This window comes from Eublepharis macularius, chromosome 11, assembly GCF_028583425.1.
Source record: "Eublepharis macularius isolate TG4126 chromosome 11, MPM_Emac_v1.0, whole genome shotgun sequence".
Taxonomy (NCBI): domain Eukaryota; kingdom Metazoa; phylum Chordata; class Lepidosauria; order Squamata; family Eublepharidae; genus Eublepharis; species Eublepharis macularius.
Window position 1 is genome coordinate 33,095,851 of NC_072800.1, and position 18,921 is coordinate 33,114,771.

The 18,921-nt window shown below is 41.0% G+C and overlaps 1 protein-coding gene across 1 annotated transcript in view; it reads left to right on the top strand.

Moving 5' to 3' along the window:
- Positions 1-43: 43 nt before the first annotated feature.
- Positions 44-18,921, top strand: part of KIF15 (kinesin family member 15) — a 45,826-nt gene continuing 26,948 nt past the window's right edge. The window contains exons 1-15 of the mRNA XM_054991387.1: positions 44-89; positions 2,023-2,053; positions 2,618-2,801; positions 5,197-5,273; positions 5,455-5,492; positions 6,130-6,227; positions 7,418-7,597; positions 9,001-9,210; positions 9,293-9,418; positions 10,441-10,563; positions 11,072-11,195; positions 13,298-13,389; positions 13,679-13,888; positions 15,109-15,286; positions 15,757-15,886. Of these exons, the coding sequence (XP_054847362.1) occupies positions 71-89; positions 2,023-2,053; positions 2,618-2,801; positions 5,197-5,273; positions 5,455-5,492; positions 6,130-6,227; positions 7,418-7,597; positions 9,001-9,210; positions 9,293-9,418; positions 10,441-10,563; positions 11,072-11,195; positions 13,298-13,389; positions 13,679-13,888; positions 15,109-15,286; positions 15,757-15,886 (1,820 nt within the window). The 5' untranslated portion in view covers positions 44-70. The remainder of the gene's footprint in view (positions 90-2,022; positions 2,054-2,617; positions 2,802-5,196; positions 5,274-5,454; positions 5,493-6,129; positions 6,228-7,417; positions 7,598-9,000; positions 9,211-9,292; positions 9,419-10,440; positions 10,564-11,071; positions 11,196-13,297; positions 13,390-13,678; positions 13,889-15,108; positions 15,287-15,756; positions 15,887-18,921) is intronic.

The window sequence follows — 18,921 nt, forward strand, 5'->3', positions numbered from 1 at the left end:
CTCCGCGCGAAATTCAAACTGTCGCCATTTTGCGTTGGGGGCTGAAGCCTCCCGCGGAGGGCGAAAGAGAATGGCTCCGGGGATGAAAGGTAAGGCGGAGAGCCCCGCGCGGGATCGGCTTCGGGCTGGCTGCTTTTCAGGGGTGCTGAAACAGCCTTTCGCCGCCTGCTGCGGTTCTGCTGTGGTCCTGAGGCAGCAGTGGGTGCCAGATGTAAATAAACCCGCCTAAGCGCCTTTTTAAATAGGCTGTTCCATTCACGTCCGTCTTCTTTTCGAAGACACTTTAGAGCTGCTTGAGGAGAAAGGGGGCGGGGGGTCGGTTAGCAAAAATGTTCAGCGAGGATTAAAGTTCTTCTAAGCATAGTAAGAAGAAATTATCACAGCCTTTTAATGGTACATTAGTAAAACATATTATTAAGTTACCTAACCTATCCTATCTTCCATTTACAAACCCTTAAAAAGGGAATAGTAAAGAGTCCAGTAGCACCTTTAAGTCTAACCAACTTTATTGTAGCATAAGCTTTCGAGAGCCACAGTTCTCTTCGTCAGATGCATTTTTAAGCGCTTTGGCTCTCGAAAGCTTATACTACAATAAAGTTCGTTAGTCTTAAAGGTGCTACTGGACTCTTTACTGTTTTGCTGCTACAGACTAACACAGCTAACTCCTCTGGATCTTAAAAAAGGGAGAATGGGGAAGTAAGCGAAACATTCTGTGGCGCAGCCTATTCTGAAGGAAGTAACTCACCACCAAGACTCTTGACCCCTGAGTAACTATATAGTGATCTCTCTGGAAGTGGTGATTTTGCAGGCTAGCGAGGACTAACTCACAGAGATGATTCCAGTTGAGTTGTTATTCTACTGAGCCGAATAAAGCAGGAGACCTGTGGCACCTTAAAAGCTAACACAATTTATTCATTCACGCAGTTTTGCTCTGATGCATGAAAATTTATGCTGCAATAAATGTTGTTAGGCTTTAAGGTACCACTGGACACCTCTTTTGCTCTCCTGGGGGTTGCATTTGATCATACAGATATCTGAATTCTTGCGCATAACTCGCTGGTGGTAGCAAACAAACAAACATCCTTAACTCAGATATTTATATAACAAGTCCCTGCCCCTTTTGATTCTCTTAACAGGTTTGATTTGGTATTCATTCAGTACTTGTTGTGTGTAATGCTTTTAAATAAAGGAGTGATCTGGGTTAGCCCAACCTCGTTGACAAGCCGGATGACAGCAAACAAGTTTTACTCTTTTCAGGCTAATTCCTTCATCCTGCAACATTAAGCTGAACAAAAGTGACATAAAATGCATTCTTCCTTAGGTTTTTTCCTCTTCCTGCACTTTTGTACTTTGGGCACTTTAAATGGGCCTTGGGCAGTTTTTTTAACACAGTCGTTTGGGAAGATGAGCTGTTCAGTATGTGGGTTTCTTAAACATTTAGCTGAGTAAATAAAATCATTGTTGAAAACACTAGACGCTGCAATGAAATTTCTAAGCTCCATGTTGACCTGAGTGCCTGGAATTTGTAGAGCCCTATACCAAAAACTCGACATATTTTCTATATTTCTAGACTGACTTTCAGATAGAACAGATTCCAAGACAATGTATAATAAACATATATTAAAGCAATTTATTGTTAATATGTTTAAAGTTTAATAACCACATAACAGATACAGGATATATGTCTGAATAACATGTGTTAGATAAAACATGCCATTTAGAGGACACAACTTGACCTTACATTATGATATAAAAGCTCAATAGTCATGTGATTCTAAAATCAAATTGTTCCTTAACTTTACATTTTGATGCTATTGATGTATGTTTTTGGTACTTCTTTAAATCCAAATGGACAACCCAAGGCACAACAGTTCTCAATAGTTCCTTTTTTTTAAGTACGTGGAAGCCAGCTTCTACCAGGCAAAGGCAATTTCTCTGCCTGTGGCATCAAGACCAGCAGCGCATTAGCTAACAAATGCTTGTCCCTTTTACTTGATTTTTTTTTCACTTTTTGTTTTCTAGGTGATTCACATGATGCAGTATTATCTCCTGGGTAAGAATCTATGAATTCTTATGTACGTAAATGTGACCGACTTTGCAAAACTAGAGATTTATACCTCAATCTTAACTATATTTAGTTACAAAAAAATAAGCTGAAGGTATCAACCAGCAACAAAGCCAGATGATTCTACCTCACTTGCCAGGAACTGGGTCCCCTTTTAAGCTGTGATGGAAACAGTTATTTCTTAGATTGCTGCAGCTAGAGCCAGTTCAAAGGATTCAGCAGTCTGTTAGTATATTGTTTTGGATGCATGTTAAAATTATGATAGCAACTTATTTCCATAGTAGTTCATATGTACCGTAGAATTTTAGAGTACGTAAGTTTATCTACTTTTGTATGTATTCTGGGTCAAAATAATTTGACAGAAGTGAAATAATTTTACTAAATGGTATAGTTGCTGTAATGTTATGCTCATGCAGGTATTTCTTTCTTATTTGTTTGTTTATTTTGGAACCTCATGGTTCAAGGTGGCTTACAATAATACATTAAAAGCATTTACAGTTAAAATCCACATAAAATAATCCCCAGATCCCTCTTTCCTCTCCCCTCCTTCAGTGCTGAAGGTGATGCTGTTAAGGTTTATGTGAGGGTGCGTCCTCCTACAGAAGGCACTGGACTTGCTGATGGGGATCATGGCTTGTGTTTATCTGTTCTTTCATCAAGCACCGTCCGTCTGCATTCAAAACCTGAACCTAAGATCTTCACCTTTGATCATGTGGCAGATGTGGATACAGCCCAGGTAAATTTGCTAGATTTGTTCATGCGAAATATGTTTATGTTGATAGTATTAAAAGGTTAACTAGGTTTTTAAAAACATAAAACGGATATAACATAGTGTGCATTTTTGATCGCATGTTCCACCTTAGGACCAACTGAAAATCATGAAGTAAACAGTTTAAAAGAACTTTTCTTTGGGTTGTAGCTGAAGAAGGGTTGGTGGTTGTGGGCAGAGATTCAAATGTTGCTGAATGAAATGAAAAATCCATAGTATATAATATATTAAAATGGAATAGAAGTGATGTTAAGCTATGCTTGATGCTTGCCAGGAGAACTCAAAGTAACTATTAGCATTTATATTTCAAAGTGAGAACAGCTGTTGCCTGTTTGTCCTACTGAGCTTTGATCAAAACTGGAGATCATTTTCCAGCTTAGCGGCCAGAGCTTATGCATGCTCATATGGCTGATCTGACCACTAGGATCCATTCCATGGTAATATCAAGACTTGACTACTGTAACGCATTGCATATAGGTCTCGCCTCTAATTTACTTATGGAGAGAGTTGCATAAGTAAAGAAATAGAGACTTCCAGATGCAGAAGCTTCCAGATACTGATTGTCAGGCCACTGCCACTGAAGCTGTTTCCTTCCTGAAAGCCAGAGAAAAAAAGAATTTAAACTATCTGGCTACATTCAGATACCACAGCTTATAAACCATAGGTTGATTAAAGTCTAGCATAGTGCATGTCTGAATGCAATCTACATAATAAGCGGATGTTTGTTAGTGCATAACTAGAATTTTAAACTGGGGTTTGAATCCAGCCAGACTTTCATGCACATCCACAGGGTCAGAAAGAATCACTAGGAGGAAGGGAATGGAGGAAAGATCCATGCTCTGTGGATGCAAGGATTATGGTATCCACCTTTATGTGAGTCTAGTAAACTAACCGGGGTTAATGCCAAACACAGATTTAAACAAACCGTAGTTCTGAAATCCAAATGCAGCCTTTGCATTTTTTATAAATGCCTGGAGCATATGCTTTAGTCTTTCCACATAAAGTGCTTCAAAGTGGCTGGATTGGTGGCATCCAGAAGGTATTTATTTTTTCCCCAGAATAGGCCTAATTGCAGCTTAGTGCAGTAGTGAAAGAGCGACTACTTTCCTGGAATGTGTGTCATTAATTCCCTCTGCAAGAAGTGCCACGAACCCTCTGTGGTACTAGTTCACCACAACAAATAGAACATATGGCTAAAGATCCATTGTACTCACTCAGTGACATTGCATTTACCTTCAACCAAAAGAGCCACATGACTTTTGTGCGCCACCCCACCAAACACACACATACAGCAATATAAGATACAGCTATTACTATTAGAAATATAACTGTAACCTTTTAAATTACCATAATACTATTGAGCATGTAGGGTTGTCTCTTCCCATCACTGCTGAACCTCAACCTGCTCTTTTGTGTCACTCTCCTCAGCACAGAAGCTCAGGTGAGAGTGAGATGCCTAAGGCACCTGGAGGGGAGAGAACTGGCAGTGAAAGGAGAGAGATATAATCACCACTGCTGCCCCACTGTGGCCAGGTTGCTCTTTTCCTGGGTAGTGGTTGTACCCTCTGTCTGTGCAGCCTATTTGTTCCCCACCTGACAGCTGCCCAGGTGCTGTAATAAGAGGACAGAGGCTGTAGAGAAAGGGATGTTGGAGAGAATGTGCCTTTCCATCCCTTGCATGAGGCCGACAGCTTTGACAAGCTTCCAGCTTACCCGTCCTCCAATCCTTCCAGTGTTTCAATGTGGGAACTACCTACCACAGTCTTCCCTGGGACAGAGGGCAGGTACCACATTAGGGGACAGTGCTCAGAAAGCCACTGAGTAAGTATCACTGCTATAGATGGAAGGATTGGTGCTATTTCTGCTGTATTTTTACTCCTACAATGTGAAGCTAATAATATTCTCAAATACCTAACATAGTTAAAGACACTGGACCCAGAGTCCCTTCCTCACACGTTTAAAATGTAAGGGGAGGAGTGGGGAAAGAATTAAAACAAGGAATCTGATGTGCCAGCTGAATTGAGAAGGGAATATTGGTTAAGAGAAGTTTATCTAATTGCATTCAGTTATTAAGATTTATGACACATTCACTGCTTCTATTCTGCTAACAGGTATATTCATTAAATATATTCTCATAAAAAATCCAACTTATTACTTGCATATCATTACCTGAAAGCATATCTCTCATTGATTTAATTATCTCATGCATAATAAAAGTTCCTTAATGTCCATTGTTCATATTTCATGAAAAGCACTTCTGAATGTTGGGATATAGAAAGTCTTCTGCATGATGATATGTTCTGGCCTTGTGTTAAGTCAAGCTAATTCATTCAGTATAAAGTATTTGCTCTTTCCTTCTTAGGAATCAGTGTTCTCAAGTGTGGCCAGAAATATAGTGGAATCATGCATGAATGGCTACAATGGAACCATTTTTGCATAGTAAGTTTTCGACCTTTTATTTTGTGTACGTTTGCAGTATCTGAATTAATCAGTGGCAGGCTCTCACTTGGATTGTCCAAGTACAGCATTCTCCTATTAAAACAACATAAGTAGTTCTTGTTATTGAGAGGTCAAGCAGTTAAAATAGTCACTTTTTCTTTCTTTCTTTTTTTTTTTGAAGTGGCCAGACTGGTTCAGGCAAAACATTTACTATGTTAGGTAAGAACAAATACATTCATTTATGCTGAATATGTATTTCTCAGTCCTCTGGGGAGGCTGGGGAATCTCCATTGTGTGAGATGACTGTAATAACAGATTTCATGTTGCATAGTATGTGTGTAAACTTCTCTTATCCAGAAACTTTCTGCATGTGAAAAAGTGGAGGGGGGACAGGGGGGACAAGAGCATCTCTTTGCACCGTGCTGCTCACGGCATTTTTAAATTGCCTGTGTTAGGCCTTAAAATGAAGGCGTCAACCCAATGACGTGTCAGACACATGAATGCCATCATGTCTAGTTTAGCTCACAGATGGTTCCTTTGGCCAAGGGGAAAGGAGTAAGGGTTGGGGGACACAAAGACAGCATTTCTTTGCTGGCAAGGCAGTAGGTCAGGAGTTTGGCTCAGGGCTCAGTCAAGGCATTCATACTCATTAGTATAATTAAAGCCAGATTTTTAGAAGATTGTGGGATATCTTATTTCTCTATTGACAGTCCTAACTTGTTAAGGGAGGTCTGTGCCCCGTTTCAGAAAAAAACTGCATACTTTTAATACAGCAAATGAGTGCTTTGGTTTTTGAGGTGCTGTGTAATTTTTACAGGCATTAAGTAGATATTTATCAAACCATTTCTCTTTTTAGGACCACCTGATTCTGATAACTTTACCCATAATCTGAGAGGAGTAATTCCACGGAGCTTTGAATATCTGTTTTTTCTCATTGACAGAGAGAAAGAAAAGGTAAAGCCCCTTTTAAATGACAGACATGGAAGTAATTCCAGATTGTAAATTGGCTGAATAATTTTTGATGTAGTATAAATGTTATACCTGTTCTTGAATGCCCTGCATTTTGTTTGGGAATGCCTAGCTTGCCTATTTTAGAGTGGTAAATTATTTTGACATCTGTTTATTGATGGAGGGAAGCCGCCATTTAGCTTGCTACTTTCATGTAGTGAGAAAATTGCCTTCTGGTCAGCTAGGGAAGGCAAACCCTCTTATACATCCATTTGATGTTTTTCCCTTTCCTATTTTAAAGCCAGTACTGGTATCATGAAATTATCTTCATTCCGTTTCTTATGCAGGATACAGTGTACTGCCATATTAGCTTTATATGCTGCTCTCTCTGTCTCCCTCCCAAAGAGAAAGCATTAGTGCAAAGCTACTCTAATGCCGCACAGTGTGTGATCTTTCTCTTTTGGAATCAAGGTATTTTGGCCTTTAAGATGGAAAAGAGGCATTGTTGTGTGCATAGCTAATACTGATAGTGTATTTCTAGGCTGAAAATAGCACTGGGCAATTGTTCCTGCCCGTCACATCTTCAAATGGCCAGAACAGGCTCCAGAAGTAGTACAGTGGAAGTGAGTAACAGTATTGAATGCAGTGATGAAGGTTATCTGGGAAAAGTTTCCAATTTAAATAGTTTTGGCGAAAGAACACAAATCTACCATATAGAAGCCTGGGCTACATACAAGTACTGGGGCTTGCCTATACTAGATGTCCCACGTTTAGGGACATCTGCACTGGGGCTTGTCTATGCTAGATATCCCTAACACAGTCGATTTGCAGAACAACAGCCCTGGCAAGACAACTATAGAGAAGCAAACCAAATTTACATAGCTGGGGTTGGAAATTTTTCAGAGGAAAATATAGCATCGAAAATTTTGAAGAACTGTCCCCTCCATATCAGTGATTGAACAAGATGCATAGTAGTGGGAAAGAAGCAGGACAAGGGAGTGGTGCTGGATGTGGGTGTACCTCTAGGATGGGATGAAAACGACCATAAAAGTCTTTAAGCAAATAGTTATTTTCTGGGTAGAGGCTAGGAAGCAAATAAATCCCTGCCTTCCTGTGGAATATGTCAATGTTGTCTTGTTAGTGACCAGCTAATGTTGAGATATTTTCTGTAATCAAAATGTTAATGTTTTTTACAGGCTGGAACTGGGAAGAGTTTCCTCTGCAAGTGTTCATTTATTGAAATCTACAACGAACAGATATTTGACCTGCTGGATTCTGCTTCAACTGGACTATTGCTCAGAGAACACATCACGAAAGGAGTATTTGTTGATGGTGCAGTGGAACAAGTGTTGGCTTCGGCTGCTGAAGCATATCAAGTATGCCTTGTTTTGTTAGGGAGAGGCAGACAAAGAGTACTTTTGTATTGTATTTAGGATAGTGCTATTTTAAAGTAGCAATAATGTTTGAAGAGTATGGTTCCAAAGAAGGAATCTTCTTACACGACTTGGACTATATCTTTTTGCCCTTTAGCATTTCAACTCCCTCCCACCCCCTCCCCAAATCCTGGATGTCCAATAGCCAGGATCCAAAGTGGTGTGTGTGTATGTGTGTGTGTGTTTTACCATGCACACCTGGGGGCTTTTCTGCTTCCAGCTTACAAAAATGGCCACTTGCGTCTGTCTGAAAAGAGAACACTGGAGTTGAGGGACTCTGTAGAATAATATTTTATGAAGCAGAAGGGGATGAGAGCAACTTGTCAGGAAAGCTAGCAACTGCCGTGTTTGCATGGAAATATTTTGGATGGAAATATTTCATGCTCATGCAGTTCTCTTTGGATCTTGGCTAAAATTCAGTGCTTTTCAGTAAAGTAGTGACAAGGACTCTAAACTTCATATTCCAAGTATTGTCGAAGGCTTTCACGGCCGGAGAACGATGGTTGTTGTGGGTTTCCCGGGCTGTATTGCCGTGGTCTTGGCATTGTAGTTCCTGACGTTTCGCCAGCAGCTGTGGCTGGCATCTTCAGAGGTGTAGCACCAAAAGACAGAGATCTCTCAGTGTCGACACTGAGAGTCGACACTGAGTGTCGACACTGAGAGATCTCTGTCTTTTGGTGCTACACCTCTGAAGATGCCAGCCACAGCTGCTGGCGAAACGTCAGGAACTACAATGCCAAGACCACGGCAATACAGCCCGGGAAACCCACAACAACCTTCATATTCCAACTTCAACTTTTGTTGATAGTTGGCTGAGGAACCTAACATAAAACCTCAGTATCTAAAAATGAGCTTTATTTTTTAAAAAATGGGAACTGCAGGAAGGTTGTTTTAAGTTACCTTTATTTTCGGAGGTGAAGAATACAGGTCATTAAATATTTACTCATTGCCTACTAGCCAAATAATTAAAACTTAAATAAAAATTTGTTTGCCTTGCTTCTTAGAGTTGCCAACTCAAGATTGGAAAATTCCTGGAGATTTGGGGATAGAACCAGGGAAGGGTGTTGTGTTGCTTAGTGAGGGGAGGGACTTTAGCAGGGAAAAAAAAAACAGAATCCACTCTCCAAAGCAGTCGTTTTCTCCAGGGGAACTGATTTCTGTAGTCCAGAGATCAGTTGTAACTCCAAGAGATTTCCAGGCCCCATGTGGAGGTTGGCAACTCTGTTGCTTCTAGACCAGATTTGTGAAGATTAGTAAAATAGTACCACTGACATCAAGATACAATTAATTACTGGGGTTGTTCTGAAATGAATTGTGCAATGCTGCTTGTGCCTTCTCTTGACTAGGTGTTGACAATGGGCTGGCGAAATCGTCGTGTAGCATCTACCTCAATGAATAGAGAGTCCTCAAGGTCACATGCTGTTTTTACTATCACAGTAGAGTCAGTGGAAAAGAGCAACGAAGTTGTGAACATTCGATCCTCTCTGCTCAATTTGGTAGATTTGGCTGGGTCCGAGAGACAGAAAGATACTCACACTGAAGGAGTAAGGTTAAAGGTCAGTGAAGTGAACCAGCAGCTTCTATTTCTTTACAAACAAAGCTCTATTGGAATCATCACCTCTTTCTTTTTCCCTCTAGGAGGCAGGTAACATAAACCGATCATTAAGCTGCTTGGGCAAAGTGATCACTGCCCTTGTGGATGTAGGCAATGGAAAACAGAGACACATCTGCTACAGGGATTCTAAGCTCACTTTTTTGCTACGGGTAATGTATGCTATTATCTTTTTGCACAGCTGTTTTGAAAAGAAGAAAAGCTACTCTTTTAGAGTTTTAAAGTCTTGTTATTTTTGAGAGACTTTTAATGTATGCGACTCTTGGGAAGTCAATTATTTGAGGCCATAAAAATATTACTGATTCTACATATATCAAAAGCCACAGAACATTATCAAGAATCTAATTTTCTCCCTAGTCTGTTTAATGTTTGGATTCCCCTACTTTAAAAAATCTGAAAGAAGAATGTTGCAATCCAGACTATAAAGAAATTTCTGTATTCTGTTGCACAGAAAACTGCTACTTTTTTAGTTTTCAAAGGTCAATTATGAACATATTTATCATTGTGGCAATTTTGCTGAGGCAATGATGCTTTTCATCCAATACAGAATTTTACCATGATGTAATAGTATACATATAGTCAACTTATTCTGTGTTGCTGTCTGATTAATTATAAAGGTGTATATGCTTGCAGGAGTTTTTATGTACTGGTGATAAGAAAGTGACATCAGACTTGGGGATCTTCAAGAATCAATGCAAAATGTAGGGAAAAGATGATGACCAAGTGTCATTTATTTATTTTGTAACTGCTGATCAGTGAAATGAGCATGGGATTCAGCAAGAAATTGTGCCTGTGACCAGTTTGTGCTTTCAAGAAGCGTAACAGCTTTTAGATTGTTGAAAGTTTAGTGACTTCACAGGGATCTAGAAATCAAAGCCTAGTACTGGAATTAATCCAGTATAAGAGTTTTGTAATTTCTGCTGATCTACAGGACTCAGAGTAGCTTACGTCATTAAAAACCAGATACAGGAATACAGTACAGATAAAAGGTAGAAAAAACAAACCATTCCTAATTGTCCATCACACTGACAGATCTCCACTCAAGGGTCACTAAGGGTCTGAGTGTCAGTGGGGAAACAGTTCATTATACCCAAGTTTTTTTTCCAGTGATGCATGGAACCAAAGCAGTAGGAGTGTGGAATTAGTTTAAATTAACTTTCATGTGTTCAAACAGGATTCCCTTGGAGGTAATGCAAAAACTTGCATCATAGCAAATGTTCATCCAGGATCCAGATGTTTTGGTGAAACTTTGTCCACTCTTAATTTTGCTCAGAGAGCAAAACTAATTAAAAACAAGGTATGTTGGATGAGGAGTTGTGTGTTGTTTGTGTGTTTTCACTGTATGTATGCATTTTGTTTAATTGTTTTTATGTTATATATTTTAAAAGTTTGTTTCAATGTTTTTGATTTTTCACTGTCTTGGGGACTGTAAACTGGGTGGATAAAAATGTGTTAAATAGGCAGAGAAAGGTGCACATGACAAGAGAAGATCTAGCCACAACACTTTATTAACTTTCTGAGCTTTCAATAACTCTGTTTAGTATGTCTTTATACTCTGTGACCACGAAACCTTGAAACTTCCTTTGAACAAAGTGAGCTGAGACTGGGAGTGTGCCAACTTCTGCCCCAGGTTTTATAAGTACATGTAATCTTGAACCTTTGCTGGTATAGTCTTGTTTCTCGCAATTATATTCTTTTTATGTGTGATGTTTATAAATTAGTTTTACGCTGGAGAGGCATGAATCTGGAGTGCCTCATGGAGTCAGCTATATGTGTCACCCATTATTTTTAAATTTCTGCTTAAGGCTGTAGTAAATGAAGACACCCAAGGGAATGTAAAACAGCTCCAGTCTGAACTGAAGAAACTGAAAGAGCAGCTTGCTCTGCTTACTTCAGGGAGATCTTTGCATGATGTTTCCCTTTCAATAGGTAAATCATTTCTCTTTTCAAGAACCTGCCGTTTAATAGCGTTGCTAGCCTGGAGGTGGTGGCTGCAGAGCTCCTAGAATTACAACCCATTTCCAAGCCATAGAGATCAGTTCCCCTGGAGAAGATGGCTGCTTTTGGGAGTGGATTCTATGGCTATATATCCTGCTGTGGTCCCTCCACTCCCCAAACCCTGCCCTCTCCAGGCTCCATCCTCAAAATCTCTAGAAATTTCACAACCTGGAGGTGGCAACCCTAGCTGTTAGGTAACACATTATTTTTTGCTTGTTTTTTGCTTTGCTGCAATCCCCAACTGAAAATTCAAAACATTTTCAGATCTAAAAAAATAAAAGAAACCAAGGTCATGTAGCCAGCATCACAGAAAAAAGTGCAATTTAGTAGCTATTTCCTAGATATTTTTAAATTGCTGGTCTTTTATTTCACAACATGTTGGCTGTTGACACAAAATTCAAGGATGTGAGCTGTATTAGTATTAATTGCTGAACTCAGGCAGTGCTGAAGTTCTAAATACTGAGGAACAGCAACCCAGTCCTATGAATGTCTACTTAGAAGTGAGTCTTGCTATGGTCAGTGGGACGTGCTCTCAACAGATGTGCCTGGTCTTCACTGCAAGCCCTATGCAGAATTAAGCATGCCTAAATTCATTTATTTTAATGCATTTAGGCACACTCAACTAATTATACCCATGATTGGGCTGCAAGTTGAAATTAATACAGTGGGGCTGATTCTTGAATAAATATGGTTAGGATTCTGCATTCTTTCACAAGGTCTTAAGTAGAGATGGGCACGATCCAAAAAAATTAATGATCTAGCTGATTGTGGATTGGTGCCGGCGACAATCCCAAATTAACGATCCACACCGATCATCTCCCGTTCCCGATCCGTGGATCGTGGAGGCCAAAGCAGGCCGCGCTGGTATTCCCAGCTATGTGGGAAAGTGGGTGGTGGCGGCCGCCACCGGGCCTGGTGGGCACGGAGAGGCGGCGACGAGCCGCCTCCCCTCAGGTCCCATTCAGCAACACAGGAGGTCTGTGTTTGGCTGTCAGAGCTGCCTGTCAGGGTTTGCAGGGATGAGATTGGAGTGCCCATGGCTACAGAACACCCCCTTCCCCCTCTCTCCCCTGGGTGTCTTCTCCCAACTTGTGACTGCTTTGCTGCTCCGTGGTTGGAAGGAAGCCCTCCTGATCAAGGAAAGCTGGGCTTCCATTCGGGTTACCAGGGCGACAGAAGGAGGGCAAACAGAGCTCAGGCTTTCCCCTGGCTCCGTTGCCAGGGGAATAGATTGCTGGCGCCTGAGTGTCTAGATCACCGATCCGAGCCCGAACGCAACGATCCAGGCCTCTCCCGATCGCTGGATCGTTGGCCATGGACGATCACGATCCGCCGGGTCACAATCGCGCGATCGCTATTATCGTGGGTTTTTTTCTATCGTAATGCGGATCGTGCCCATCTCTAGTCTTAAGTAGAGATGGGCAGGAACTGAAATACGAATCAAAGTTTGTGACCGGAGCCCATTTCTGACGAACTGCCACGAACTTTAGGCTGGTTCATTTGGTTTGGGGTTTTTGGTTCATCACTACAGACATCCTGGCGCCGACCAGTTTCCTAGGCAACAGGGGATGGACTTCCTTCAGATTTTCTGCTGACCCGGAAGTGACTATTTGCTGACCTGGATGTGATGTTTTCACAAACCAAACAAGCCGGTTCGCGAACCGGGGCAGGTCTATGAAAGTTTGTGGTTCATTAAATGCGACGAACCATGAACCACATGGATTTTTCCCCCCGGTTCATACCCATCTCTAGTCTTCAGCAATCAGCAGTCTTTTGTGTAGCTGTTGATAGGTATAATGCCCTTTAAGAAAAGAGATGTGCAGTCTTCTTATTCAGGTTAAGACATCTTCTGTTCTTTATCATCTTAACCATAATGACATCAACTGTAATATTTTTTTTAAAAATCACAAAATACATTGAATGGCCCATAACAATAAATCTGGGAGCAAGTGTTAGAAAGTTAATTCTTTCCAAGGTATCTCTTTATTTAAGATATCTCTTTATTTTAATATCTATTTAATCTTCTCTTTAAGCTACCATCACACATGATGTAGGAAATACAGATTATGTGAACAATTTTCTTGAAGCTATGCGATTTTTGGAAAAATCTGAAAGTGAAAGAAAGGTAAGAATAGGAATGATGTAACACTAGCTGCAAAAAGGAGAGCCAAAAACAAACCCTGTGTCCTAGCATAAAAGGCATTCCTGTTTTGAGGAAAGAATAAAGCTTAAAAGCTATATCTTTTAGGTTGGTTATATTTAAATCCTAAAATCAAATTAAATCACAGGGCAAAACATGGATAATTTTAAAAAGGTGGTGCTGTTTATGCCTTTTGGAGATCAATGCCTCTTGTTTTGGGAATATATGTACATGTTGCTGTCGCTTTTGCTTAATCAACTGCCTTTATTTTAAGATCCTGTTAGATAAAGTTGCCCGACTAGAAGATCTGTGTGCCAAAAAGGAGAAGTTCATTCAGTCCAACAAAATGATAATTAAATTTAGAGAAGATCATATAACTCGCCTGGAAAAACTACACAAAGAAGCTCATGGTAGCTTTTTGCCCAAGGAGCAAGAAGTGTTCTTCAAGGACCTGAAGGAGGAACTTGAGACTCTCAGAGAACAGGTAGCCATTTTTGTTAATTTATTAACATTTCTGCTCTGCCTTTTGACACAAATGTACCCCCAAGGTGGTTTACAAATAAATATACAACATTTTAAAATACGCAATTAAAAATGAGATTAAAATGATAGAATGACGGCTAGGAAGTGAAGATTGGCATTAATTGTGGAGCCACAAGCAGTAAGTTTAACAAAATAAAGGTTTACAGCCTTCCTAAAAGCTGTCAGTATAGGGACTGATTAAGTTTCCTGGAAGGAGGGTGTTCCATAGTATGAATAGTATCCTCGCCTATCAAAAAGGTGGCACACAAAGTAGGGCCTCCATAGGGGATGATATTGTATGGTTCATGCTTGAGAAGATGGTCCTCCAGGCCCCAGCTGTTCAGGGCTTTAAAAGTCAAAACAAGCACTTTGAATTGTCCCTGGAAAGTCATCTGAAGCCAAAGTAAGTGGCTTGAGATAGGTATAACATGGTCTGTGCAATTAGCTCAGTGCACTAGCTGGGTAGTTGCATTTTAGAATAGCTGAAGTTTCTGAAAACTAAAAAATAGTCCCATGTTGGGTTTATACAATAGTCTAAACTGTGGCCAAGTTAGACTTCTTCAAGAAGAATTGTAGCTTGTATAGCAGCCCAAGCAGTACTGTGGCTGCTGACACCACCTGACCACTCAGGAGCAATGAGGAGTCCAAAGATTCCCCCAATGCAATCCTGCAAAAAGAACAGTCGTTGCCTCAGATCAAAGATTGATGTTGTTCAATGTTCTGTTTCAAAAAGGAGCCAGCCAAATGGCCCCAGGAAAGGCACAAGTAAACAACCGTCTTTTCTCATTTTTCCCCGTTAGTTGGTCCTCTGAGTTATTCTTCTGAACAGGTTCCATTTAACCATTGTGGTTAATAGCTATTAAAAGGCCTATTATCCATCTGCTTTAGTTTGACTAAAGCACACTATTAAACAGAAATGGAATGTTTCCTCCTCATCTCCATTCTTCTTTGAATGAAAAGTGTATTATCCACATAGTTATTTTGTTTTATTGAGAGATATTCGTGGGTTTAAAATTGAGCCAACTTCTGTCTGAAGCATATGTATGAAAAGTAGGTTTGACCTTTGTGTTTCCTCTTTTAAAAATCTAATTAGCATGTCACTCTTAAATTTTGTAACTCATCTAAATATAGGTGAGGCTTGTAGTATAAACAGATCTGAATGTTTAACACATGTATGTACAGGTGGAGCATCATCCACGAATTGCAAAATATGCCATGGAGAATCACAGCCTCCGTGAAGAGAACAAACGACTTCGTTCCTTACAGTCAGTGAAAAGAGTCCAGGAAATGGATGCTCAGGCCATGGCAGAACTGGAGAAAGCGTTCTTAGAAGCTTCAAGGAAAGAGTGTCAAAATGGAGGTACAGGAATAAAATCAAATATTTTAAACAAACTTTCACTTTTAGAAAAGCTGTACCCAGTTATACTGGCATGGTTTTACTCATAAGATCACTTTCTCAAAGCAGTGCCCAGAAGATTAATTGGCACTTTTTTGTTTTCTGTCATGTGAGACTACCTATAGTCTGATGTGAAGCAGACACTAAGCAGGTTTCTGGATTTACCTCTGTGTGAGAATTAGGCCTGTTCTAACAGCAGGTACACTTTCAGTATCATGATAGCGTACTTCACCAATGTTGAATAATTGTGTTGGACAAGATTCCTTTTCTGCAATGAGACGGGGGGGGGGGGGGGGGGAGATGCATAGCTCTTGATTCTATGTAGGCTTTATATTCAGGTTGACCGAAAATGTAATAGTGCACATTAATATATACATTATTGACACATCTGAAGACAGCTATGATTTCACAGTATAATTTTCAATTCCCAACAGGCCAGCAGATGTGTCCTACCATCATGTCATCAGATAACTCAGTTGAGAAGCTAAAAGAACGTCTGTTGCACACACAGAGTGAACTGGCAAGTTCCCAACAAGAATATGAAGAATTTAAAGCTCTAACAAAGTAAGCTAAATCAATATGCCTCAAGATTCTAATGCAAAGCAACTTGCCTGCAAATGTAAATTGCTCTTTTGTTTTTAAGGGTAAAATTCTGTATCCAAAGATTAATGTATAAAAAGTTTAAGAAGGCTTCAAGAAAGTGGCTAGTCAGTGAGTTTCTCCACAATGAAAAAAAAATAGGTAATGTAGCCATTCTGTAGAGAAAATTCTGTCTCTGAAGGCTGGAAGTGAATATTTGGCACTGGAGGGTCCACACCATGTCTGGAGTGCTCTACAATGTGATATGTGTGTGCTTCGGGTTTCCGATTCAGATAAAATATCCGAATCAGACCTGATTTGTAAAGATTCAGGATTTCCGAATTGGAGCCAGAATGATGCACTGCCTAGCTGGCCGCTGCGGCAGAGGAGGAGGAGGCACGGGCCCGCAGGAGCTGGCTCCACGCTTGCGCGCCGCCCAGCTGGCCGCTGCGGTGGTGAAGGAGGCAGCACAGGCCCTACAGGAGCCCAGCTCCGCATGTCCGCACCACCCAACTGATCAGCTTCCCCTCTCCCTGCCTGCCAGTTAAGTGGAGTTGGGGGGATGGGGCAGGGGTTTGCCCTGGGGGGTTGCCCCGAGGGGCGGGGGGTTGCTCCCCCTCACTTCAGTATGCTCCAAATCTTTATGGAGCATACCAAAGCAAGCTGAATACCAGAATCCTGAAGCGGCTTACTGCTTCGGGATTCTGGTAATTCTGGATTTTTTTCCTGCTTTGGATAAACCCCAAGTGGGAAACCCGAATTTGTTGGCGATGCACACCCCTAGGTATGTCCAAATATATTATTTTACAACACTTACACCACATTTTTCTGCCCAATCTGGTCCACAAGGGCAGCACACAATTAAAATAGCAAAATAAAAATATATAATGAAACCAATTAAAGCCAGAGCTAAAAATACATACATAGAAAAAAATACAGCAAACATAAGGCAGGAAGGAGGGAACCACTAAGGGAACACCAGACAAAATCTGCTGGCAGAAGGGGGCCAGACTAGTATCCCTGGGGAGAGAGTGCCACAGTTTCGGTGCCACAATCAAGAAGGCTGTCTCTCAGATTGCCACCTGTCTAGCCTCAGAAAGTGGAGGCACCCAATGCACAGCCTCAGAGCATGACAGTAAGCAGTCAATCCTTACCATATGCTGTATCGGGCTAGCACCTCAAATTCGGCCCAGAAACAAATTGGGAGCCAATGTAGATGGACCAACTGGAATGATAGGGTCCCTACAATCCATTCCAGTCCACATCCTGGCGGCAACATTCTGTATCAGTTAAAGCTTCCAAACACTTTTAAAGGATAGCCCTATGTAGAGCACCTTAAACTAGCTGAATCTGGATGTTACCAGTGCATGTATCATGGTGGCATCTCTGCCCAAGAAAGGCAGCAGCTGGTTAACCAGTTGAAGCTGGTAAAAGGCACCACTGAACACCTGTTTATCCAGCACTACACCTTAGTCCAAGAGCACCCTTAAGTATTAAGTACGCCACATGGAGTAGCAGAGGTTTTTGTCATCTTTGAGTACCTAACGTAACCCAAATCCTGGCCTGGATCTATAGCCGTTTTAGTGGTCTCTAGGGAAGGGACCTACTTGACAGAGAAACGAGAATCATTTCATTTTTGTGTAGGCAGTGACGATGAGTGAAATGAGAAAGGAGGCACATTGCTAATATATGCCAATTAGGAGATTGTAGAAGGAAAGTTGATGCATAAGCTGATTACTGACTTAATGAAAAAATATAAAAAGCTTGGCTGAGAGGAGTAAATGTGATTAGATACAGAAGGGGGGCTTTAAGAGGTACAAAAACAACACAGGAAAAGTGGCTTTGTGTGGACTCGCACATGAAGCTTCCTTATACTGAATCAGACCCTTGATCCATTAAGGTCAATATTGTCTACTCAGACTGGCTGTGTCTCTCATAGTCTTAGAGGTCTTCCACTTCTACTGCCTGGTCCTTTTTAACTGAAGATGATAGGGATTGGACCTGGAACTTTCTGCATGCAAAGTAGAGGCTGTTCCTTTGAGCCACGGAGTCTCCACTATCAAGAGACTGTGGCTTGTCTCTTTGTGGTGGAGTGGCAAAGATGGTAGAGGATGAGGTAAAGGGCCAACATCACACCAGAGAATCACCCAAACCAAAATGAAGCAAGGTGGGGACAGTCTTGCAACTGGAAATACAGTTAAGCAAGTCTAGGCAAAGTGTTCAACAACCCCTGCTTTCTAAAATATAACAATTTTCAATCCAATTTATTTCAACAGAAAAGATGCAGAAGAGGCTATTCATCTGTCGCTGAAACCAATGACTAAAAGAGTTTAACTTGGCTGGATAGAGCCTTGAGTTTTAAAAATAAACGTATTGACCCTAGAGGTCCCTTCCAGTCCTATGATTCTAGGATTCTATGTTATTCCATATGCTACAGAGAAAAGCAAAAAGTCTAGCCAGATTTGGGAAGGGGAAAAGGTCTTAAAATAAGCATTTGCTTACTTCAAAATAGATCTAGAAATATAAGCCAAGCTGTTGTTTAATAACCTTAAAATTACTATTCTAATTTTCTGGGGGTTTTTTTTCATTTGAAGTGTTCCCATTGCATCAATTTGGTTCTGAGGGGAGGGAGTCTATTCCCTTGCTTGAGCTTGCTTCTAGTTGTAAGACTGTCCTTTGCTTCATTTTGGTTTGGGTGATTCTCTGGTGCGATGTTGGTCCTCATAGGGAACAATGGAGAGTGGCTGGTCAGCCTGCTTGGGGGTGGTGGGGTTTTGGGGGAGGCTTCAGTTTGCTTCTGTTAGGCTGTCTGGTGTGGAGATTGTAATTGAGAGTGTACTTGTGGCCATGGAAGCCATGATCCAAGTGTTTCTGCAGTGGGAATCGGTTTTTTCCCATAATAGAAACAAATGGGGTGGCTGAGGGTACCTTATTTGGGGGAGGGCATAAAATGGCCCCCCAGGGTCCAATCTCCTTGAAATGTGGTGGGTCTTTAGAGGACATTTAGGATTAGGTCCCCT